The sequence below is a fragment of the Lissotriton helveticus genome, chromosome 1_1 (assembly GCF_964261635.1).
Source record: "Lissotriton helveticus chromosome 1_1, aLisHel1.1, whole genome shotgun sequence".
NCBI classification, from domain to species: Eukaryota; Metazoa; Chordata; class Amphibia; order Caudata; family Salamandridae; genus Lissotriton; species Lissotriton helveticus.
Window position 1 is genome coordinate 971,832,685 of NC_136057.1, and position 26,281 is coordinate 971,858,965.

Below are 26,281 nucleotides of genomic sequence, written 5' to 3' on the forward strand. Positions count from 1 at the left end.
CTGGCGGTGTGTGTGGAGTGGCGCTTGGCTGGTGGTGTTCGTGGAGTGGTACTTGGCTGTCTGTGCATGGAGTGGTGTTTGGCTGATGGTGTGTGTGGAGTGGTGCTTGGCTGGCGGTGTGTGTGGAGTGGTGCTTGGCTGGCGGTGTCTGTGGAGTGGTGCTTGGCTGGCGGTGTGTGTGGAGTGGTGCTTGGCTGGCGGTGTGCGCTGAGTGGTGTTTGGCTGGCGGTGTGCGTGGAGGGGTACTTGACTATCTATGCACGGAGTGGTGCTTGGCTGGCGGTGTGTGTGGAGTGGCGCTTGGCTGGTGGTGTGTGTAGAGTGGTACTTGGCTGTCTGTGCACGGAGTGGTGCTTGGCTGGCGGTGTGTGTGGAGTGGCGCTTGGCTGGTGGTGTGCGTGGAGTGCTACTTTGCTGTCTGTGCACGGAGTGCTGCTTGGCTGGTGGTGTGTGTGGAGTGGCGCTTGGCTGGTGGTGTGCGTGGAGTGCCACTTTGCTGTCTGTGCACGGAGTGCTGCTTGGCTGGCGGTGTGTGTGGAGTGGCGCTTGGCTGGTGGTGTGCGTGGAGTGCTACTTTGCTGTCTGTGCACGGAGTGCTGCTTGGCTGGCGGTGTGTGTGGAGTGGCGCTTGGCTGGTGGTGTGCGTGGAGTGCTACTTTGCTGTCTGTGCACGGAGTGCTGCTTGGCTGGCGGTGTGTGTGGAGTGGCGCTAGGCTGGTGGTGTGCGTGGAGTGCTACTTTGCGGTCTGTGCACGGAGTGCTGCTTGGCTGGCGGTGTGTGTGGAGTGGCGCTTGGCTGGTGGTGTGCGTGGAGTGCTACTTTGCTGTCTGTGCACGGAGTGCTGCTTGGCTGGCGGTGTGTGTGGAGTGGCGCTTGGCTGGTGGTGTGCGTGGAGTGCTACTTTGCTGTCTGTGCACGGAGTGCTGCTTGGCTGGCGGTGTGTGTGGAGTGGCGCTTGGCTGGTGGTGTGCGTGGAGTGCTACTTTGCTGTCTGCACGGAGTGCTGCTTGGCTGGCGGTGTGTGTGGAGTGCTGCTTGGCTGGCGGTGTGTGTGGAGTGGCGCTTGGCTGGTGGTGTGCGTGGAGTGCTACTTTGCTGTCTGTGCACGGAGTGCTGCTTGGCTGGCGGTGTGTGTGGAGTGGCGCTTGGCTGGTGGTGTGCGTGGAGTGCTACTTTGCTGTCTGTGCACGGAGTGCTGCTTGGCTGGCGGTGTGTGTGGAGTGGCGCTTGGCTGGTGGTGTGCGTGGAGTGCTACTTTGCTGTCTGTGCACGGAGTGCTGCTTGGCTGGCGGTGTGTGTGGAGTGGCGCTTGGCTGGTGGTGTGCGTGGAGTGCTACTTTGCTGTCTGTGCACGGAGTGCTGCTTGGCTGGCGGTGTGTGTGGAGTGGCGCTTGGCTGGTGGTGTGCGAGGAGTGCTACTTTGCGGTCTGTGCACGGAGTGCTGCTTGGCTGGCGGTGTGTGTGGAGTGGCGCTTGGCTGGTGGTGTGCGTGGAGTGCTACTTTGCTGTCTGTGCACGGAGTGCTGCTTGGCTGGCGGTGTGTGTGGAGTGGCGCTTGGCTGGTGGTGTGCGTGGAGTGCTACTTTGCTGTCTGTGCACGGAGTGCTGCTTGGCTGGCGGTGTGTGTGGAGTGGCGCTTGGCTGGTGGTGTGCGTGGAGTGCTACTTTGCTGTCTGCACGGAGTGCTGCTTGGCTGGCGGTGTGTGTGGAGTGCTGCTTGGCTGGCGGTGTGTGTGGAGTGGCGCTTGGCTGGTGGTGTGCGTGGAGTGCTACTTTGCTGTCTGTGCACGGAGTGCTGCTTGGCTGGCGGTGTGTGTGGAGTGGCGCTTGGCTGGTGGTGTGCGTGGAGTGCTACTTTGCTGTCTGTGCACGGAGTGCTGCTTGGCTGGCGGTGTGTGTGGAGTGGCGCTTGGCTGGTGGTGTGCGTGGAGTGCTACTTTGCTGTCTGTGCACGGAGTGCTGCTTGGCTGGCGGTGTGTGTGGAGTGGCGCTTGGCTGGTGGTGTGCGTGGAGTGCTACTTTGCTGTCTGCACGGAGTGCTGCTTGGCTGGCGGTGTGTGTGGAGTGCTGCTTGGCTGGCGGTGTGTGTGGAGTGGCGCTTGGCTGGTGGTGTGCGTGGAGTGCTACTTTGCTGTCTGTGCACGGAGTGCTGCTTGGCTGGCGGTGTGTGTGGAGTGGCGCTTGGCTGGTGGTGTGCGTGGAGTGCTACTTTGCTGTCTGTGCACGGAGTGCTGCTTGGCTGGAGGTGTGTGTTGAGTGACGCTTGGCTGGTGGTGTGCGTGGAGTGCTACTTTGCTGTCTGTGCACGGAGTGCTGCTTGGCTGGCGGTGTGTGTGGAGTGGCGCTTTGCTGGTGGTGTGCTGGAGTGCTACTTTGCTGTCTGTGCACGGAGTGCTGCTTGGCTGGCGGTGTGTGTGGAGTGGTGTTTGGCTGGCGGTGTGTGGGGAGTGGTGTTTGGCTGGCGGTGTGTGGGGAGTGGTACTTGGCTGGATGGTGTGCGTGGAGTGCTACTTGGCTGTCGGTGTGCGCTGAGTGGTGTTTGGCTGGCGGTGTGCATGGTCTGGTGCTTGGATGGTGGTGTGGGTGGACTGGAACTCTGCTGGCGGTGTGTGAGTAGTTACTTTCTGTTGGTCACTACACACACTGCTAGTTGAGTGACACTCTACGCAGTCCATCATTTTCTGTAGTTGCTATGTCAGATATGTGGGCGTGTGAAAGTGATGGGCGGCTGGCGGTGTGAATGTTTTGTATGTGTCACACGTACAAAAGGTGTATGAATGTCCTTACTGCCCCTGTGTGATATGGGTACTGGTAGTAGCAAAAGACTGACTGGCACCAAAGTGGTCAGGCACTTTAAAAAAATTCAAAAAATTATCCAGTGTCTTGATGTTAAACCTCATCTAATCTCATTTGGTCTAAGCCCTAATTGATGGCCCATCTGGCCGAATTTTAATTTGGGGGGCAAATTTGTGTGTTGTTTTTTTAATTGTTATATTGTTTGTGAAATGTGGTAGTAATTTTTTTTTCTTCTCTATTTTTGTCTTGTTCCAGGCTTTTGCTGTTTGGATTGTTGTAGGTTGCGTGTCTGTTTGCAGCTTGTGTAGTTGCTTGTGCTTGGTAAGTGAATGTATTTTGTACTACTTCTCCTTGATGTTTGTCTTTTTGAAAAAGGTTGTACTTCTAGCAGTTTGTGTGGCTCTGTGTTTTTTTTTTCAGCATTAGTGTTTGATGTGCACTTTGTTTTCTAATGTCATTTCTTTTTTTCTTTCTAGTGTGATTTCATTTCTTTTCGCTGTGTCTCAACAGAGTAGGTGCTGGTGAGTGTAGCTATATTTTGTAAGAGTGAAATTGTTTTGGATTGTATTTATCTTTTAGTGAAAGCCTTACCTTGTTTACTTCTTACTTTGCACAGTGTAGGTTGTTGTTCACTTGTGTGTGCAGTCTTCTTGCTTTGTAAGGATAATGGCTAGTCGCAGGATTACTGCTCAGCAGGTTCTTGGTTTGCTTTTTGAGTCTTCCTCGGACCATGGTTCAGAGTCTGAGTCCGATTCGGACTCCCAGGAAGCGGCAGAAGATTCAGGCAGTGAGTTTTCTCTTCGCATGGAATCATCATCATCGGATGATGACTCTTCTTCTAGTGCTGATGAAGGGCCTATGGTACAGGAGGACATTGTGTTGCCGGTAGTGGGCCAAGAGGCACCTGTGCTGTTGCCTAGGGCCGCAAGGTTTCCTTTCTTTTTACGTCGGCAAGAGGCATGTGGGCTGGAGCCTGCACCCAAAAGGCTTCACATTGCTGTGGTGCGCAAAGGGGCATCTGGTGCTTTTCGTCTTCCTGCTCGTGTAGTGCAGCAAGAGGCATCTGGGGCTGTTAGGCTTCCCATTGGTGTAGAGCGGCAAGAGGCATCTGGGCCTGCTGGGTTTCCCGGTGGTGTAGTGCAGCAAGAAGCATCTCAGGCTGCTGGGCTTCCCGTTGGTGTAGTGCAGGAAGAGCCCTCTGGGGATGCTACGTCTTCTGTTGGTGTTGTGCAGCCAGAAGTATCTGTGGCTGTTAGGCTTCCCGTTGGAGAACAGCAGCAAGATGTTTCGGTGCTGCAGGCTGGGGTGGCTGCTCCCCCCGTTGATAGGGATGGCCTCTGGGTTCCCCCTGGCTTGGTGCAGCCGGCATTGCCAGAGTTCACTGGTGTTCCTGGGTGTAGAGTGAATACAGAGAATTTTCTGCCAATTAATTTTTTTCAGTTGTTTTTTGACGATGTGTTTTTGCAAGAGATTGTTGAGCAAACCAATTTATATGCAGAACAATATTTGAGGGCCAACAGTGCCAGCCTTAAGCCCTATTGTAGAGCAATCCGGTGGACTCCCACCAATGTTGAAGAGATGAAGAAGTTTCTGGGATTAACTTTTTTGATGGGCTTGATAAGGAAGTCATCAATTACTTCATATTGGTCCACTAGTCCCTTGATGGTAACAGCTATATTTCCAGCAGTCATAAGTCGTGATCGGTATACGCTTCTTCTTCGGATGATGCATTTTGCTGATAATAGTTTAGCGTTGTCACGCGATCACCCTGATTGTGACCGTTTGTTTAAAATTCGGCCTGTCCTTGATCACTTTGTTGATCGTTTTTCTGAGATTTTTGTCCCTGGTAAAGAAATTGCAGTGGATGAGTCTTTGGTGTTGTTCAAGGGCCGCTTGGTTTTTAGGCAATACATTCCTAGTAAGAGGTCACGCTATGGAATCATACTGTATATGCTGTGTGACAGTGAGACTGGATATGTCTACAATTTCAGGGTGTACACTGGTAAGGAGTCCCGCATTAACCCTCCTGGTTGTCCTTCTACTTTTGGAGTAACTGAGAAAATTGTGTGGGAACTAGGTAGAGGATTATTTAACAAAGGCCATCATTTATATGTAGATAACTTCTACACTGGTGTGCAGTTGTTCAAGGAGTTGGCCAAAGTGGGCACTGTTGCTTGTGGCACAATGCGCAGTAACCGTAAAGGTTTCCCAAAGGAACTTGTTTGCAAAAGGCTTGTGCGGGGACAGTCTACGGCATTGCGATGTGGGGAGCTTTTAGCTGTGAAGTATTCAGACAAGAGAGATGTGTACATGCTGACTACTATCCACGATGAAAGTACTGTACCTGTGCCTGTTTGGGGTCAGGGTGCTGAAGTGCGCAAACCTGTGTGCATTCTAGCTTACAATAAGTTCATGGGTGGTGTTGACAGAGTAGATCAGAGGTTGGAACCTTATGCTGCTCTTCGAAAGGCTTACGTTTGGTACAAGAAGTTGGCTATCCATCTGTTCCACTTGGCATCATTTAATGCTTTCGTTGTGTACCAGAAGTCTTGTCCTGGGACGAAGATGACTTTTCTTAAGTTTCAGGAGTCTATAATAGGCAGCCTTGTACTTGTGCAGCAGGCAAGTGTTCCTAGATTTGGAGTGGTGGAGGAAGTGGCTAGATTGCAAGATCGCCACTTTCCTGAATCTATTCCTTCCACTACTGCTAGAGACTTTCCGACTAGAAGATGCAGAGTCTGTTGGCGAAGAGGCGTGCGGAAGGAGTCTCGTATATACTGTCCTGACTGTCCTTCTAAGCCTGCATTGTGTATGTCAGCTTGTTTTAAATCGTACCACACGCAAAAGAACTATTGGGAGTTTGATTGAGCTGTAAAGTGAATTGCTTGGTCTGCATTCTGTAAAACATTTTTAGTTTGTTTCAAGGATTGGCATTAGTGCAAAGTTTTTATTTTAAGAATTTGTGTTACCTGATTTGTAGGTATTTCCATTTGTTTAGTGTAATTTTCAAAAAAAGAATTCTAAATGTGTTTGTGGTGTGTGCCGGCTGGTGCTTGGCTGGCGGTGTGTGTGGAGTTGTGCTTGGCTGGCGGTGTGTGTGGAGTGGTGCTTGGCTGGCGGTGTGTGTGGAGTGGTGCTTGGCTGGCGGTGTGTGTGGAGTGGTGCTTGGCTGTCTGTGCACGGAGTGGTGCTTTGCTGGCGGTGTGTGTGGAGTGGCGCTTGGCTGGTGGTGTTCGTGGAGTGGTACTTGGCTGTCTGTGCATGGAGTGGTGTTTGGCTGATGGTGTGTGTGGAGTGGTGCTTGGCTGGCGGTGTGTGTGGAGTGGTGCTTGGCTGGCGGTGTGTGTGGAGTGGTGCTTGGCTGGCGGTGTGTGTGGAGTGGTGCTTGGCTGGCGGTGTGTGTGGAGTGGTGCTTGGCTGGCGGTGTGTGTGGAGTGCTGCTTGGCTGGCGGTGTGTGTGGAGTGGTGCTTGGCTGGCAGTGTGTGTGGAATGGTGCTTGGCTGGCAGTGTGTGTGGAGTGGCGCTTGGCTGGTGGTGTTTGTGGAGTGGTACTTGGCTGGAGGGTGTGCGTGGAGCGGTGTTTAGCTGTCTGTGCACGGAGTGGTGCTTGGCTGGCGGTGTGCGTGGAGAGGCGCTTGGCTGGTGGTGTGCGCTGAGTGTTTGGCTGGCGGTGTGCATGGTCTGGTGCTTGGCTGGTGGTGTGGGTGGACTGGCGCTCGGCTGGCGGTGTGTGAGTAGTTACTTTCTGTTGGTCACTGCACACACTGCTTGTTGAGTGACACTCCACGCAGTCCATCAATTTGTGTAGTTCCAGTGTCAGAAATGTGGGCGTGTGAAAGTGATGGGCCCTTGAATGGCGCTGTTTGATGGTGTGAGTGTTGAAATGTGATGGGTCCGCGGCTGGCGGTGTGAATGTTTTGAATGTGTCACACGTACGAAAGGTGTATGAATGGCCTGTAAAGAGGTTGGTGCCTTGACGTGGCTTTACAGCTCACGAGCTGTGAGTCAGTGGTTCAGTTTATCATACTTGCAATTATACACAGTGTATTTCATTTTTGTGAAATTACTTGCGTATACAATTGTATGTACTGAATCATCACTCACCCTCGTGCCAAATCCAACCAGTATGTGTGTGTGCTTGCGGATTAGATGGGTGTGCAGTAATAATTGTTTTTTTTCTCTTTCTGCATTAGGGTGTACCTTGTCCCTTATTGTGATTGTTGTAATGTGTTGCTTTTATTCCAGATGGTGTCAGTGGTCTTGTTTGTATCAGGTATGAAAGGTGCGTGAATGGCCTGTAAAACGGTTGGTGCCTTGTCGTGGCTTTACAGCTCACGAGTTGCGAGTCACTGGTTCGGTTTTTATGCATTTATTTATTGACAGAGCATTTCATTTTTTTGAAATATCTTGTTAATAAAATTTTATATACTGAACCATCACTCGCCCTCGTGCCAAATCCAACCTGTATGTGTGTGTCTTTGAGGAATAGATAGCCGTGCTTGAATGTTTGACTTTTGAGTAACTCTGTTAAGGTGAGGTACCCTTTTACTCGGGAGAACAAGGGGAACGCTGGGTGGTAGGACATTTTTGCCGGCACGGCGATCCCACGGCAAAATTTTTGGAAAAGTGCTATTTTTACCTAATTAAGGTTTGCAAGGAGTTCTGGGTAGGAAAACATTGGGGGACCCATGCATGCCATACCTCCCTGGACTCCCCCGGTTGTCTACTTTTCAGAAATGTGTGGGTTTGGTAGGTTTCCCTAGATGGCTGTCTCGCACGGGGCCAGAAACCCAGGTAACCCCTCTTGCAAAAGCTGGAGAATTCATGTCCACCAGCTTTTGCAAGAGGGGTTACCCGGGTTTTTGGCCCCGTGCGAGACAGCCATCTAGGGAAACCTACCAAACCCACACATTTCTGAAAAGTAGACACCCGGGGGCTTCCAAGGAGGTATGGCTTGCATGGATCCTCCAACGTTCCTTTACCCAGAATCCCTTGCAAACCTCATTTTTTGCTTGGAAAAAATCATTTTTTTTCACACGTTTTAGTGTGGGAAAGCGTGGCATCACTGGGCTCACACAAATTACCTCCCACCCAGCGTTCCCCAAGGTCTCCCGATAAAAATGGTACCTCACTTGCGTGGGTAGGCATAGCGGCTGCTTTAGGAAAAGGCCCAATTCATACTTTGGAGACGAAAACATTACCTTTAGCCAAATAATCTTATTTTTTGAGGGGGTCACCTGAGCTTTTGGCCCGGGGCTTGGCAGGCATCTTTGGAAACTACCAAACCCAAACAGTTCTGAGAACTAGACACCCGGGGGAGTCCAGGGTGGTATGGCATGCGTGGGTCCCCCAATGTTTTCCTACCCAGAAACCCCTGCAAACCTGAAATTTTGGTCCAAAAACCAACTTTTCCATACTTTTTTGGGTGGGATCTCGCTGCCGGAACAAATGTCCTACCACCCAGCGTTTCCCTTGTTCTCCCGAGTAAAATGATACCTCACTTGTGTGGGTGGGCCAAAGGCAAGTGACTTAGGCTGGGGTGCTTAATTTGTAAAACGTAAATATGAGTAAAAACTACCTTTTTCAAAATTCATTTTTGGGGTGTTCTGCTTTGGGGCACCCACACAAGTGAGGTATCCTTTTACTCGGGAGAACAAGGGGAACGCAGGGTGGTACGACTTTTTTGCCGGCACGGCGATCCCACGCCAAAAAGTTTGGAAAAGTGCAATTTTTACCTAATTTTAAGGTTTGCAGAGAGTTCTGGGTAGGAAAACATTGGGGGACCCATGCATGCCATACCTCCCTGGACTCCCCCGGGTGTCTAGTTTTCAGAAATGTTTGGGTTTGCTACTTTGCAAAGAATACCACCGAGCCCCGGGCCACAAATTCAGATCCCCCCCCCCCCCAAAATCAAGGTAGTTTTGCAATAAGGTAATGTAAATTCACCACCGTACGATTTGAACCGTTTCCTGTTGCAGCCACTATGTCTACCCACGCAAGTGAGGTACCGTTTTTTTCGGGAGACCTGGGGGCACGCTGGGTGGGTGGAAATTTGTTGATCCACGCAGATTCCAGAACTTTCCACCACAGAAATGTGAGGAAAATGTGTTTTTTTGGTCACATTTTTATGTTTTCAAGGGATTCTGGGTAACAAAACCTGGGGGTAGGCAGACGAGTCACCCCATCCTGAATTCCCCTGGGTGTCTAGTTTTCAAAAATGTATAGGTTTGCTAGGTTTCCCTAGGTGCTGGCAGAGCTACGGCGCAAAAACAAAAGGTAGTCTTTTTGTCCGAATCGTGCTAAATTTCACTGGGAAATTGAGGTGCGACCATGCTGCGTTTTGCGCTGTTTTATGTCGCAGCCACTATGCCTACCCACGCAAGTGAGGTACCATTTTTTTCGGGAGACCTGGGGGCACGCTGGGTGAGTGGAAATTTGTTGATCCACGCAGATTCCAGAACTTTCCACCACAGAAATGTGAGGAAAATGTGTTTTTTTGGTCAAATATTTATGTTTTCAAGGGATTCTGGGTAACAAAACCTGGGGGTAGGCAGACGAGTCACCCCATCCTGAATTCCCCTGGGTGTCTAGTTTTTAAAAATGTATAGGTTTGCTAGGTTTCCCTAGGTGCTGGCAGAGCTACGGCGCAAAAACAAAAGGTAGTCTTTTTGTCCGAATCGTGCTAAATTTCACTGGGAAATTGAGGTGCGACCATGCTGCGTTTTGCGCTGTTTTATGTCGCAGCCACTATGCCTACCCACGCAAGTGAGGTACCATTTTTTTCGGGAGACCTGGGGGCACGCTGGGTGAGTGGAAATTTGTTGATCCACGCAGATTCCAGAACTTTCCACCACAGAAATGTGAGGAAAATTTGTTTTTTTGGTCAAATATTTATGTTTTCAAGGGATTCTGGGTAACAAAACCTGGGGGTAGGCAGACGAGTCACCCCATCCTGAATTCCCCTGGGTGTCTAGTTTTCAAAAATGTATAGGTTTGCTAGGTTTCCTTAGGTGCTGGCAGAGCTACGGCGCAAAAACAAAAGGTAGTCTTTTTGTCCGAATCGTGCAAAATTTCACTGGGAAATTGAGGTGCGACCATGCTGCGTTTTGCGCTGTTTCATGTCGCAGCCACTATGCCTACCCACGCAAGTGAGGTACCATTTTTTTCGGGAGACCTGGGGGCACGCTGGGTGGGTGGAAATTTGGTTAATCCACGCAGATTCCAGAACTTTCCACCACAGAAATGTGAGGAAAATGTGTTTTTTTGGTCACATTTTTATGTTTGTAAGGGATTCTGGGTAACAAAACCTGGGGGTAGGCAGACGAGTCACCCCATCCTGAATTGCCCTGGGTGTCTAGTTTTCAGAAATGTATAGGTTTGCTAGTTTTCCCTAGGTGCTGGCAGAGCTACGGCGCAAAAACAAAAGGTAGTCTTTTTGTCCGAATCGTGCTAAATTTCACTGGGAAATTGAGGTGCGACCATGCTGCGTTTTGCGCTGTTTTATGTCGCAGCCACTATGCCTACCCACGCAAGTGAGGTACCATTTTTTTCGGGAGACCTGGGGGCACGCTGGGTGAGTGGAAATTTGTTGATCCACGCAGATTCCAGAACTTTCCACCACAGAAATGTGAGGAAAATGTGTTTTTTTGGTCACATTTTTATGTTTTCAAGGGATTCTGGGTAACAAAACCTGGGGGTAGGCAGACGAGTCACCCCATCCTGAATTGCCCTGGGTGTCTAGTTTTCAGAAATGTATAGGTTTGCTAGGTTTCCCTAGGTGCTGGCAGAGCTACGGCGCAAAAACAAAAGGTAGTCTTTTTGTCTGAATCGTGCTAAATTTCACTGGGAAATTGAGGTGCGATCATGCTGCGTTTTGCGCTGTTTCATGTCGCAGCCACTATGCCTACCCACGCAAGTGAGGTACCATTTTTTTCGGGAGACCTGGGGGCACACTGGATGGATGGAAATTTGTTGATCCACGCAGATTCCAGAACTTTCCACCACAGAAATGTGAGGAAAATGTGTTTTTTTGGTCAAATTTGTTTGTTTGAAAGGGATTCTGGGTAACAAAACCTGGGGGTAGGCAGACGAGTCACCCCATCCTGAATTGCCCTGGGTGTCTAGTTTTCAGAAATGTATAGGTTTGCTAGGTTTCCCTAGGTGCTGGCAGAGCTACGGCGTAAAAACAAAAGGTAGTCTTTTTGTCCGAATCGTGCTAAATTTCACTGGGAAATTGAGGTGCGACCATGCTGCGTTTTGCGCTGTTTCATGTCGCAGCCACTATGCCTACCCACGCAAGTGAGGTACCATTTTTTTCGGGAGACCTGGGGGCACACTGGGTGCATGGAAATTTGTTGATCCACGCAGATTCCAGAACTTTCCACCACAGAAATGTGAGGAAAATGTGTTTTTTTGGTCAAATTTTTTTGTTTGAAAGGGATTCTGGGTAACAAAACCTGGGGGTAGGCAGACGAGTCACCCCATCCTGAATTGCCCTGGGTGTCTAGTTTTCAGAAATGTATAGGTTTGCTAGGTTTCCCTAGGTGCTGGCAGAGCTACGGCGCAAAAACAAAAGGTAGTCTTTTTGTCCAAATCGTGCAAAATTTCACTGGGAAATTGAGGTGCGACCATGCTGCGTTTTGCGCTGTTTCATGTCGCAGCCACTATGCCTACCCACGCAAGTGGGGTACCATTTTTTTGGGAGACCTGGGGGCACGCTGGGTGGGTGGAAATTTGTTGATCCACGCAGATTCCAGAACTTTCCACCACAGAAATGTGAGGAAAATGTGTTTTTTTGGTCAAATTTTTTTGTTTGAAAGGGATTCTGGGTAACAAAACCTGGGGGTAGGCAGACGAGTCACCCCATCCTGAATTGCCCTGGTTGTCTAGTTTTCAAAAATGTATAGGGTTGCTAGGTTTCCCTAGGTGCTGGCAGAGCTACGGCGCAAAAACAAAAGGTAGTCTTTTTGTCCGAATCGTGCTAAATTTCACTGGGAAATTGAGATGCGACCATGCTGCGTTTTGCGCGGTTTCATGTCGCAGCCACTATGCCTACCCACGCAAGTGAGGTACCATTTTTTTCGGGAGACCTAGGGGCACGCTGGGTGGGTGGAAATTTGTTGATCCACGCAGATTCCAGAACTTTCCACCACAGAAATGTGAGGAAAATGTGTTTTTTTGGTCAAATATTTATGTTTGCAAGGGATTCTGGGTAACAAAACCTGGGGGTAGGCAGACGAGTCACCCCATCCTGAATTGCCCTGGGTGTCTAGTTTTCAAAAATGTATAGGTTTGCTAGGTTTCCCTAGGTGCTGGTTGAGCTACGGCTCAAAAACAAAAGGTAGTCTCTTTGTCCAAAGAGCTTAAGATTTCACTGGGAAATTGAGGAGCGACCACGTTGCATTTTGTGCCGTTTCCCGTCGTAGGCACAAGGCCGACCCACACAAGTGAGGTACCATTGTTTTCGGGAGACCTGGGGGCACGCTGGGTGGGTGGAAATTTGTTGATCCACGCAGATTCCAGAACTTTCCACCACAGAAATGTGAGGAAAGTGTGTTTTTTTTGTCAAAATCTGAGCTTTGCAAGGGATTCTGGGTAACAAAACCTGGTGGTAGGCAGTCGAGTCATCCCATCCTGAATTCCCCTGGGTGTCTACTTTTCAAAAATGTATAGGTTTGCTAGGTTTCCCTAGGTGCCGGAAGAACTAGGGTGCAAAAACTACAGGTAGGCACTTTGCCAAAAAAGGGTCAATTTGTAACTGCAAAATTTAGGTGTGACCACGTTGCATTTTGCGCCGTTTCCTGTCGCAGGCACAAGGCCGACCCACACAAGTGAGGTACCGTTTTTATCGGGACACTTGGGGTAATTCAGATTTGTAAATCAACTGTTATTACCAATTGAGCTTTCTTGCATTTCTCCCTTTGAATGAAAGATATTGTGTAGAAAAAAAAACTTTATGAAAAATGACCAATAATTCTCATGCTAGTATGAGTATTCCCAACTTTGAAAATGTGCAATTATATACTGTTTCTGAACTCTATAATTTGTACCCAATTCATACATACATAGGTGTCTTTCATGCAGATTATTCCATGTGTACATTTTCCAAGACAAAGTGCACTATACCCAGTAAATGAAAAAATACCATTGCAAGTTGCTGCTCAGTTTTTGGATCTGGGTTCGTCGGGTTCTTGGTGAAACTACAAGTCCCATATATCCCCACAACCAGGAAGGTCTAACGGATGTAACGGTATATTGCTTTCCAAGAGCTGTCAAAATTAGAGAAAGTTATAGGTGAAAACGTTGAGACAAAAGGCCGTTGTTTTCAACAAATTTTCAAATATTCCAATATCTAACTGTTAGTTTCTATAACGAAACCTTCATGGATTTAGACAAATGACCCCTTTCTGAATTCAGAATTTTGTCTATTTTTCGGAAATGTAAAGCTTTCCAGGATCCATTATTGCTTTCAAACTCATTTCTACCATTAACTGGAAGGAGGTGGAAAGCTCTAAAAATAGCAAAAATAGGCTATGTCCCAGAAAAATGCCAAAACTGAGTGAAAAATTTCGGTTCTCTGACAAAACACTGTCATTCCCTAAAAGCTGAGAAAATGGAGAATTCAGCCCCACAAACCCTTTTTTGATACCATATTCAGGGAAAAAGCCAGAGGCTTTCATTTGCAGCCCGTTTTTCCCATTTTTCTGAAAAAAACAAAAAAAACACTATATTTTGGTTAATTTCTGGGACCCCTCCAAGGGAATCCACAAACCCTGGGCGCCTTTAGAATCCCCATGATGTTGGAAGAAAAGGACGCAAATTTGGGGCGGATCCCTTATGTGGTCAAAAAGTTACAAGGGCCTAAGCGCGCACTACCCCAAAACACCAAAAAAAGCCTTAGCACAGGAGGGGGAAAAGGCCTAGCAGCGAAGGGGTTAAAGGACGGGTAAACTCCTGGCCTGGAGGAGAAAAAAAGAACAACTGTCCAGATGGGTTCACTCAGTGAGCAGGGCTAATCATACTACAATCACTGATCCCCAGCAGATCGCCGACACGTTCGCCTCCTATTTCTCGTCTGTTTATTCGTCCTCTGAGACGGTCCAGCCATCCGCTGCTGCGGACCTTCTTTCAACCATTAAAGTTGCATGTCTGTCCACACATGACCGAGATTCCCTAGAGGGAGCGATCACAGAGGCTGAAATTCAGAAAGCTATCCAAGACGTCCAATCGGGTAAAGCCTTAGGATCAAATGGGCTCCCGATTTAATTCTTGAAGCCAATGGCTTCTAAGCTTTCTCCCCACTTGCTACAAATGTATATTGAAAGCCTTGATAAAGGGGAACTACAAGCTGATGTTAGGGCAGCATCCATCGTGGTCATCCACAAACAAGGCAAGCCGCCTGACGATTGTAGGTCGTATCGACCAATTTCGCTCCTCACGGTTGAGGCGAAAATATTGGCAAAATTGTTGGGGCGAAAATATTGGCAAAATTGTTAGGCTTATCCCCTGTATTACAGAACTAGTGCACCCCGATCAAACTGGGTTTATGCCGGGGAGGAATACAGCCCTCAACCTACGGCGGTTGCATGGGGGTCTAGGCAGGCGTGACACGATCACAGAAGATGCAGCACTATTATCGTTGGATGCATCTATGGCATTCGACATCATAGAGTGGGATTATATATTTGCAGTGCTGGATAGGATGGGATTTGGTCCAAACTTTACAAAGTGGATCCGATTGCTTTATGTCCGCCCAACCGCACATGTGACGGATAACAACCATGTCTCTTGACAATTTGCGCTGGGGAGGGGCACTAGACAGGGGTGTCCTCTGTCTCCCTTGCTATTTGCCTTAGTACTAGAGCCACTGGCAGTTTGGGTCAGGGGAGACACGTGGTTCGGGGTTTGAAGTGGACGAGGACCACGAAGACCGTATTTCCCTATATGCGGATGATATTTCTCCCTAGCATCCAGACCCTCCTGGCCACCCTGGTGATTAACAACTCATCAGTATTAGTCCTGGGGGACCTTAATTTTCGGCCCAATGACCCTGCTGAGAGCCCCCAATCCAAGGAGTTTACTAATCTCATGACCAGCCTAAACTTTTCACCGCTTGTTCACAGTCCAACTCACACACATGGCCACACGTTAGACCAAATCTGGGCATTAAATGTTCCGCCCACATCCCCCTTAATAGCCCCCTGTTCTTGGTCAGATCATTTTATCATCAATTTTTCCCTTGCCTTAGCCCCCATGGCTAAAACTCAGCTCCCCAAGAACACTTGGGCTAGGAAATGGGGCAAAACCGACATGCTTTCTCTTTGCTCGACCTTGGCCAAAACTAGCCCTGACCTATCTGGCCTTGCAGCTACTTCCCAGCTGGCTGCTATTAACAACTGGCTGACTCTGGCAGGTGACGAATTTGCTCCCTTAAGGCGGCTCACAGTCAAGCGGGCCCATGCAGCCAATCGATGGTTTACTCCAGATCTAAAAGAAAAGAAACTAGCTACACGGAGGGCCGAGCGAGCCTGGAGAAGAACTTATAGCCCCGAGCAAAAGACAGTTTATTTGTCCATTTTACAAGTCTACAAAAAGGGCATTCTCGAGGCTAAAACTGAGTTTTATACGAGCAGGATAATGGCAGCCGAGTCTCACTCGAAGGAAATATTCTCTACCGTCCATGAACTGGCATCATCCAGTAGAGCCACGGCCACCATCCCCCCTTCCCAGTCCCTCTGTAACTCGCTCAACGAGTTTTTTATTGACAAAGTTGCAAAAATTAAACTCAACATTCCTCTCCCTTCCCCCACATTTGTCAATCCTTCCCCACCCCCCACGGTCCCTAAACTGACCACCTTCCCGCTGTTAACCAATGATACACTTCCTTTACTGCTTTGTCGGGTCAAATCTGGCTCCCCCCTGGATTTTGCCCCAGCCCATATCCTTAGGGAAATTTATTTAGCTTGCCCCACCCCGCCCCTGACCCTTCTTAATGACTCGCTTACACATGGCACCGTCCCCAGCTCACATAAATCAGCGGTTGTCGTTCCAATTATAAAAAAACCTGACGCCGATTCATCTCTCCCTTCCAACTACCGCCCCATTTCCCTTCTGCCCTACCTTGCAAAAGTCCTTGAGACTCATGTCACGACTACTTTGAGCACCCATGTAGAGGGAAATCACTGCCTCTCTTCCAGTCAAGCTGGCTTTCGCCCCCTGCACTCTACAGAGAAGGTGGTGATTTCAGTAATGGACAAGCTACGTGAAGGCATAGACATCAATCTACCACAAGCCCTGATACTTCTGGATCTGTCCGCCGCTTTTGACACGGTGGACCATTCCATCCTCCTCAGCCGTGTCAGGGCGGCGGGCATAGAGGGCATGGCCTTCTCGTGGCTCGAGTCCTTCCTAGCAGGGAGAACTCAAGCGGTCCATTTGGCTGGCTTCGCCGCGGCCTCCCGCAAGGTAGAGTGCGGGGTCCCCCAGGGCTCGTCACTTCCCCTCTTTTATTTAATCTATACATCTACCCCCTTATTTTTATGTTACAGCAGCTGGAGGTCACGGTGTTCAATTACGCCGATGACCTCCAGCTAATTTTCAACCTCTCCCATTCCCCTTCATCTGCCCAGAATGTTCAGTCAGTCATGACGTTTATCCAGGACTGGATGAACTGCAACCACCTCAAACTCAACCCAGACAAGACCGAGTTGGTCCTGACCGGAGGTGGTTGCAGTCCATGGTCCCCCTCCTTTTGGCCCCCGTCACTAGGTGCCCCTCCATTCCCTGTGCCTAAAGTTAAAACGATTGGGATTCTCCTAAATTCACAGCTTTCTGTTCATTCACAAATTGGTTCAGTGGTTTCCTCTTGTTTCTTTTCCCTTAGAATAATTAGGAAAGTTTCTCGTTTTTTCTCCCTTTCTGCTTTAAAAATTATTGTGTTGGCCATGGTACTTTCTCGTATCGATTATGGCAACGTAATCTACAATGGGGCCCCTGCCTATGCGATCCACCGCCTGCAGCTGGTACAGAACCAGGCTGCCCGCCTGATTCATGGCCTACCTAAATACCATCGGGCCAGTCCACTGCTTAAAGCACTACACTGGCTGCCGGTGCGAGAGCGCGCCCTTTTCAAACTTGGCTGCCTCACTTTTCAGGCTAGGTCAGGTACTGCCCCTGAATTCATACGCTCTGCTATCATGCCTTATCTTCCCGGTAGAGAGCTTCGCTCCTCTCATATGGCCCTACTAGTCATCCCCCGTTTTAAAAAACAGAGGGCGGGTGGAGCGAAGTTCGCTGTCCTTGCTCCAGTATTCTGGAATTCTCTTCCTGTTGCCCTCCACACATCGCCTTCCTACCTACAGTTCCGGAAGGATCTCAAAACCTTCCTATTCACGCAAGCTTACCCTGCCTAAATCTCTCCCTGCTGCTGCCGCCCACTGCATCACACATAGCGCCATGAAACCGCTGGGTAAAAGTGCGCTGAATAAATGTTTTTAAATTCAAATGTGTATGGCCTCGCCTTTCCACTCTCTCCGCCATGTCCTCCATATATTCTACATCTTTGGCGCCCACTTGGGGTATACTATCAACTGGACTAAGTCCCAACTTTACGTGTTGTCGGGTGCACACCATACAACCCAAGAGGATATGACATACCGGTGGCATCAGAGGGCTTCAAGTATCTCGGCGTCTATATAAAGCCAGACCCGGCTTTGTTCTATGAATTGAACCTACTTACTCCCCTCGCACGTCTTCAATCCGACGTCACATAATGGCGGACCCTCCCTTACTCGCTTGGGACGAGCAGCCCTCTTTAAGATGTTAGCACTACCATGTTTTCTCTACGCATTGAACAGCACCCCTAACATGATCCCTGACACCTACTTCGCCAGTATTGACAACATTGTGCAGGAGCTGTGTGGGACGGTCGGGCCCCACGCATTGCTATGAAAAAGTTGACGATGGGGCGGTATGATGGGGGTATTGCATTACCCGACGTAAGGCTGAACTATCAGGCGTCCCACAGGTGGGTGCATGGGGAGTATGATGATCCAAACTTCCAGATGGACCAGTGGCTTCTGGGTAGGGGGGCTACAGTAGGGCACTTTACAAGCACCCTCACAAGCTCAATCTCACGGGACCCACAGCTCGCACAGTAGAGGTCTGTCACGGGGTGAATAGGAAATGGGCCTGGCATAACAAGCTTACAAAAGCCATACCACTCTGGGAACCAGACCTGCGTGGGCTGCTCAGCAACTGTCCTAGTTTTGACAAGTGGTATATGATCGGCATCTCGGCGGTGGGTGTCATGTGGGTGGGGGGACACTTAGCCACATTTGCAGAGTTACAGACTAAACACCAACTAGCACAGACCGAGGCATTCTGATATCCACAAACCACCCACACGATTAAAGCAGCCTTACCTAAGGATGCACCACTACCTGATGCCTCTCCATTGGAGGATTGACTGTTTCTTGACCCCATGCCCAAAAAGGCCATATCCCTCACATTTAAACAGCTAATAAATAAGCGTCTGGACGACAAAGTTGGGAGGCGGACCTGGGGGATTTAGAGGATGATGACTGGTGTGATGCGTTGGCCTCCCACAGAGAGGTAGCTGTTCCAATGAGATTGCGCCTGGTCCAATTGAAGATCCTTCATCAAATATACTTGGACGCAGGGACCTTGGTTCAGATAGGTAGAAGGGATGACCCCCTTTGCCTCTGGCAATGCCACCAACCGGGAACCTTTTTCCATATCCTTTGGGATTGGCCATTAGTGCAGTCCTACTGGAGTAAGGTCACAAAACAGATGGCAAGAGCAGGTGGCAATACTCTGAAGGCTTACCCCCAGCTATGTCACCTAAATATTTGGGAGGCCACTGACTTAACACTAACAGAGCAAATGTGGACCTCACTGGGGTGGGCCATTGCAAAACGCAATATCGCTCGGAAATGGGGAGTGGGGGACGGTCCCGGCTCGGAGCGACTGGGCAGCTGACATGGACAGGGCAATGATCGCTGAGAAATATGTTTTTAAAAACAGGGGATGCCCAAAGAAATGGGACTATAAATGGGGGAACTGGAATAGATACAGAGGTAGCATCTGCTTGTCTCCTACTGTGGAACTGCGACGTGAACGACAGAAGCTGCTGGATATCTCTGGTGCTGATGATGTGCCCTTACCTAGTATTGACTAAGGGGATCATTTCCGTATTAAGCAAGTAATGACGTAGATATTTGTTTCTCAAATTTAAGCTACTATGTGTGAATTATTTGATGGGTATACCTGCTAACATTGATATGACTAAACAGAGGGGTTTGCACGGTGCCTCCCAGATTCCAACTGTATTGAAAAATGTACTTATGTGTTGCGGACTTCATTGCTATGTCATTGCTGCTTTATGTTTTTCTTTTTCTTTATCAATAAAAATGTTTAATTAAAAAAATAAAAAGTGATGTTTCAGTGGTACCCGTCCTCTGACAGACTAGCTCAGATGTTCCCCTACCTCGCCCATAACATGCTCCCAATGCCACAATGAAAGGTGCACAATCATACGTATTTGGTGGTCATGCTCAGGAATCCAAATGTGCTGGAAAGAAATCCTCTGATACATCAAAGCTGAATTAGGCTACCCCCTACATCCAATCCCAATACTTTGTTCCTGGGGTTAAACAAACGTAACTTTGGAAGCTGTGACGCATGCAGACTGGGTTCTGGCCATAGATATGGCTGGGGCACCGAAACAGCTGATAGCATTGTTTTGGAAGACGGCTGAACCCCCACCAATAGCTACTTGGTTTCATAGGCTACACCAGGTCCTTGCCATGGACACACAACTTCTCATATTCAGGGGCAAAATGTTTCCACCTATGGCAACTATTGAGCTACTATTTACCTAAGCTGGAGTTTCTCTGCTTCAAGGTCACTAGGCTTCGGGCTTGTTTCCGGTCCAGGGAAGGCATGGCTTGGCAGTTCGGGCTGGACTGTTCCCATGAGGCACAGGGTCAGACTGATTTGCATATCTGAACTGGGGTGGCAGAGTGGGCTAAAGAACGGTGATGGATTAAACCCAGATCTTTTGACTGGGTGTGAGTGTTTGATTGGTTCAGATGCTGCGTCCATTACCACCCCCTTTCGTACCACTAGGCTTCGGGCGGGGCATCACTCCTCTTCGACTGAGATCCCTAAGAGCACCTAAAGGCTTGGAAAGCAGAATAAGGATACCGGGCAGCTTACTGGACCACATGACTATTCTATTTGGGGGACAAGTCCTGCCACCCCCATGCCCTCCCCGATCTCCTCCTTTTCTCCCCCTTATTGCTTCTCTCCGTCTTGCTTCTCTTCTGTTATTATAGTCTTAATGTTTCATCCAATAGTACCTAGACCACTCTGTATGGCAAGAATGGGCAGTATTGATACGCAGCAACTAGTTTATGACACTTGACCACCTGGACATTTTCACGGCAAGTGGTTGCACTCAGTCACTCACCATAGACATGTGAAAATCATTAAATATTTTTGATTTAACAAATGTGATATTTTGAGCAACAAATGAAATACCAGATTCTTCTGTGAGTTAAGGTGGGGCACTGTGGGATCTAGCCAGAGATTCAATAGAATTAATACATGAAACTCATTAAATGCACAGGATTCACACATTTCTTCAGCCTGTGGGAGTTTATTTTCTGGGTCCAAGGGCAGCCAATGGTCAGCTACATCTGCAATGGGAGTCCACAAAGTGCAAAACAGCCAAAAATGTGCTAAAAACTGACCACCAAAAATTAGCAGGTGTCCAACCAAAGGCAGCAATGCTGTGTGCAGGGAGCTGATAGGCTAGTTTCAAAATGCAAAGATAGCCTAGATTTCTATTAATCAAGACTACAGGAGATTTAGCTGTTGGGTTTAGGGTGGCATCTACAGACCTGACCAAAAGGTTCAAATGCTTATGGAATCAGGGTAACCAAGTGTAGTCACACAGGATGCTACCCGCAGGACTACAATGAAGAGTGGAAAATCCTTCTCGGTATGTACTAGACAGGGGCTTCCAGAAATTAGGGTTGGAAAAGGGTAGGCCAGAGAGGATGCAGGGGCTCCAGCCACGCCATTAAGATGTCCTTTAGTGCAATTCTGGTCAACTGGTTTCCAAGTTACTTGAAAGTGATTGTTAAGCTATCTCGTAGTACAGTTCTGAAAAGAGAGCCATTGAGGCTCCGGAATTACACACTAACTTGAGATGATCAAAACACAGGCTTCGCTACCTCACTTGTTATCCTCTTACAAAATGGTCTACTCTTTCTGTTCTCAGTTAACCTGACTTGCTCCTACTCCAGACACGTCACAGAAGTTGGGATTTAACAGATCCCTAACCGCTTAATGTCCCTAAATTAAACCAGCAACAAGCATGGTCCTGCGCTTTGTAAGCACCTTTGTGCTAGGATTTAAGACTGGAGTACAGATGAAGCAAAATCACAAAGGAATGAAGGGAGAAAGTATTCATCTGATATGTCCAGGCAGTGCCTGTGATTAGCATGGGCATTCAAGTCGCTTGACAATCCTTCTCCTGCACACAGAAAGGATCCATTGTGTACTTCAATTACTGACAAGCACTATCTAGCTGGTCCTAGAACGTTTAACTCTTCTGGTTAACCCTACCATAAAGAAATGATAGGGAGCCTCTTGCCACAGCAGGATCCAATCAGAAAATAAGACGCCACAGTTTCTAACAATGCTGCCAGTGTAAATCCTGAATTACATTATGTTACAAAGATTCATATTGAGCATGGCTGTACCAGAATAGGCTTCCCAGGGCGCCCAGTAAGAAGCTGAGAAAAATATTCCATACAAGTCAATGATGTGTACAAACAATGTTAAAGTGCTTACCATAAAATTGCTGCATGAAGTATCAAAGTATCCGCTTGAAGATACACAATGCTGCCCCTCATCATGCTTGGAACTGCCCTTGTGATGTGATCGAGCAGTAAAGTTACTCGTTGATGAGGGTTCGTTACTTGAAATATGGCTGCTTGAAATTGGGACATCGGATGACTTTTTGCAGTATGTTGACTCCTGTGCAACAGCTTCAACTTCAGACGGCGAATCTGCAAAACCTACATTCGATTTCTCACTTTCATTCCCATCTTCAAACAGTTCAAAGGAATCAAGAGTACTATTTATTGAGACATATTTAGCTGGGTTGTTATGTTCTACAACTTTTCGAGTTGCGCTATTTAAAAGTTTACTTGGCTTAGAATAAAACAGGGCTATCCACATGTGGAGGATAAGCTTCACATCTTCAACGTGGTTAGGGATATCAGAATCCCAAGGTCTAAAAATAAAAATAAAAAAAGATAACTGTTAGTTAAAAGATATGGATAACAGCTGCGAAAGAGAACACCAGTGGGCCATACATTACAGAGCATGTTTTGCCTTGATGATAGTGCAAACTCATTTAAGCAGAATAAGAACCCCACAAACAAAATACAGCCTCAAATCGTAAAACCCCACATGCATTTTTCATTATGTCATTAAATATATCGTTTTTAATGGATGGTGTGGATCGAGTTGCAGGCTGACAACTGAAGAGCATGGAAGCAGACAGAATATTTGCATACATTTCACAGATAGGCACTACAGGAATCTATAAAGGAGAGTCAGCAAAAAAGTAACATATACAATATGTCACACAATCTTACTAATGCAATTGATGATCACATAGATTCGGCTGTGGGACAGAGCACAATAGGTGAGTTGGGGTTAGAAAATGTTTGGGTTCCTATTTCTGGCCATGGAATCTAACTTCATAAATAGTAAGACACACAACAAGCACAAACAATTCTACATACAATGAGCAGGGAGTTGATAAATTTAGGATACATCTGGTGTCTAAGTAGACATTTGGATGCTACAAAAAGTGGCAACATAAGCAGGATAAATAGGTATAAGCTGGTCTTGGCCACATGTTAAAATGTGTTGGACTTTTTCTGAATGTTGATAAATAAACATATTTGAGAGCTATAACTTTGTGAACAAGAGGCTCACACCTTCAGATCTAAGTAGAGCCAACATAGTCATACATTATATTATACAGTTTTTAGTGTGTGGCTGCGGACAAGTTTAGCTATCTTTTGGAGCGTTAATGAGATCCATACTACAGCTACAGAGCCACAGCATCTCACAGATGTTTAAAATGTGCCACTGAAATGATTATGTTTAAGGTGAAACGGCAACAGTTACTTTCGCGTACAAAAATGAGAATGTCAGGAATAATGGTGACACCCAGTGCATTCTGTATATATCGCAGGCAAGCCAGGCTTGTTAGTTAGGTCTCGCCTAGGCAGCGCACATGCGTTGCTCTAGGAGATGACCTTTAGAAATTGGTTTGCTCCTTTTCAAGCACACTCGTGCTTGTGCTGGCATCCACCTTGCAAGAGCAAGCAGCAGCACACGGGTTAATTGAAAGTATATGGCCTGTGCGCTGCTGCTCGCTGTCGTGGATGCCAGCACAAGCATGAGTGCAAGCATTAACATGCCAGTGTGTTTATACCGAATCATACAATATCTATAGTGACCACATGATGGCAACAGAACATCATGCATTGTATGTTGAGAAGCTGAAAATGACCAAGCTCGACATAATGGGAAGAGGCTAGCAGATTTATTTCCGAAATATGACGGGCCTTGAATTTAGTAGTATTGTTTGGTGCTTTTGAGCCCATACTTACGCATGCATTGTTATTTGTATGACTATAGCATGTTTGTTAAAATACTATCTAAAATTTTTGAGGTTTACAAAACGAGTGCAAAATATAGTACTATATGTTATATCTATACTGCCCTTGTATGTTTTTAAAAAAGGTTCCTCAAGACTGTTGGCGACAATAGTTGCAACCGTGGATGAATGCATGTGTTTACTTCCCATGACTAATTTTTGGCACCATTTGTTCTCGTGCCTTCTCTTGACGCCCAGTAGGAAACCACACATTGTCAATGATCATTGCAACAATAATGATGCCCTGTCATTATCACAATTTCTGTCTATTTCAGCGCAAGTTCGGATATGTGTCATCATAATGAGCCTTTCACTGCCTAATATACCTCTCACAGAGCCCGATTATTATTAGAAATTGTTTTTACTCCTTTTGATTTTCCATTACGTTCAGAGTAACTTTTCAGATTTTTGGAATGCAGAAAGTATTCCAGGCTTACACCTGGGAACCTGTGGCTGCTGCTGCCGTTTCCAACACAGTGCAACAACTACATAGAAATATGCAATAGGGCCATTACTGGTGCAAACATGAGTTAAGAAACAACTTTGCAAATCATAACAATGTAGCATGAAACTCAACAAATGAATTCTGCATGATATTCCAATAAAGCGGAACTGAAAATTCTGATAGCTGAGCCCATCACATAAGGGCAGGATTGTAAGGGTCTCCTGTCCCTTTTCAAGTCAAATGTCTCCAGCATCTAAGAGACAGCCATCAAGGTTGCCTAGTCAGACAAGCATTGGCATAGCCAATAGGTCTCACCTTTGGGACCTTATAAGTATTTAGTTATGCAGCACAATATCCTTGGTGACACAACATCAAACTGTTGCATGGCTAAACACTTATAAGGTCCCAAAGGCAAGACCTATTGGCTATGCCATTCCTTGTTTTTCTATTGCTTGCTGTCCTTTGATCCTAGAACTTTAGTTTCTCAGCACATACTGACATCTGCAAAGAGCAGATTTTTCCAAAGAGCACCCATGTTAGTCAAGTGGGGTAAATCTGACTTTGTCCATAGCCAACGTAAGTGACCCAGGTAATTGTAAGTAATGTCCTTTTGTAGAGAGAGGATATATATATAGAGGATGGGGTAGATGGTAAAACTTTCAACCTAACCTGGATCAGCGTGACTAAAAAGTTTAAGTCAAGCTGACTTTCAAGCAGCATAGAAAGAGGTTCTGTGACACCATTTTAGAATGATGGTGTGCTTCTGAACAAAAACATCAATCAATTTCAATTCTTACCAGTTTTAATAAAAATAGCAATCATTTGCTTATCAACAAATGTCAGGACAGATACCCTTAGTGAATAGCTTTTTCTATAGTCCAGTAACATACAATTTCATCTGTGTACTTTAAAGATTTTAATAAAGCACAAACTTGAGGGTATAGAAATGTTACTTTAAATCATCACAAATTGGTATGCTCATTTGTCCACATTTCCATGCTGACTTAAGCCAAGTAGTTCCCATATTGAGTAAACCTGGGTGAATTTTCTTGTAAAAAATATGCAGCGTGAATGTAAGCAATTTAAGAGGGGAGCCCATATGGAACACTTAAAAAAGGTTTGGAATCTTATGAAATAATAATAGAGGTTACTTAGAAGTGACACAGTGGGTAAGGAATTGGCTAAAAACTTGGAAAACTGTTCAGAGTTAGATGAACATGTTACTGCAATTTTAGGAAATAATAAAAAAACAAAAAACTTTTGATTAAAACCAAAAAGTTTACAATATATGTTCAATAATATTACCATGAGTTAGATTTGATACGTTTTAAATAAAGATAATTATGAAAAGGTTATGCTCCACAAACAATAGATACTTAGCAGTCATAAGCTACCACAACTATATAGATCTATAAAAAGATGTAAAGAAGACAAAAAAATGGGGTCTCCAGAATTAAAGGTGAAATACCTGGGTGCCCCCAATGTATTTTTAACTGATCTGGATCACACAATTGTCTAGTTGTACTTTATCTAAGAATGCCCTCTTTCTGCCCTGGTGGCACTGTCCTACTAGGGTGGGAGGAGGTTGCCTATGATTAAGTATGCCACAAATTAAGGGGGAGGCTCCCTCTTTTAAGAGACTGGTATTCCCACATGTCCTGATAGAACTCTCGTGAGGGCTAAAAAGTGCAGGGATTTTGATTTTCACAAAGGAGAAGTAGCCCCTTTCTTGTTGTAGCTACCATACCCATTTTGTGTTAGTTTTGGTAATTTTAACACTTACTATATGTGCAGTAATTTTTCTATGTGGTTTGGAAGAAAAACTTGTTAAAGCAAGACAAAAAACTCTATTTTTTTATTGTGTTCCCCTGAACCAGCTACCCTAATAAATTCCAGCATTTGTAAAGCGCACAGCTACCTCCAACGGAGGTGATCTGGCGCTGTGGGCCGTCGGGAAGATTAAGCAAGCTATTGCCCAGAGTCACATGGTGCTGGGTTAACCTGCCGCTGGAGCCGGGGATCGTACCGTAAACCCTGTGGTCCGGAGTCAGGCACCCTGGCCGCTGCACCACACCTCTTAATAAGAGTGTCCTTGTATATGAAAATGTGGAAAAGGTCATAAAGTTTGGAAATAAAGATGCAGAAATATTAATGGAATTCTTGATTCAAAGTTATCTTTCTCTGTTAGACATATCTGTTCAGGCACTCCGCCTAGAGTTGTAGAAAATATAAAGTTTTTGATCTATTACTTTCAATTGCTTTCCAACA

The 26,281-nt window shown here is 46.9% G+C and overlaps 1 protein-coding gene across 4 annotated transcripts in view; it reads right to left on the reverse strand.

The window, feature by feature from the left end:
* Window positions 1–26,281, reverse strand: part of TASOR2 (transcription activation suppressor family member 2) — a 1,020,110-nt gene that overhangs the window by 560,387 nt on the left and 433,442 nt on the right. For all 4 annotated transcript variants that reach the window (XM_078677333.1, XM_078677324.1, XM_078677320.1 and 1 more), the window contains exon 17: window positions 21,681–22,125. In XM_078677333.1, the coding sequence (XP_078533459.1) occupies window positions 21,681–22,125 (445 nt within the window). The remainder of the gene's footprint in view (window positions 1–21,680; window positions 22,126–26,281) is intronic.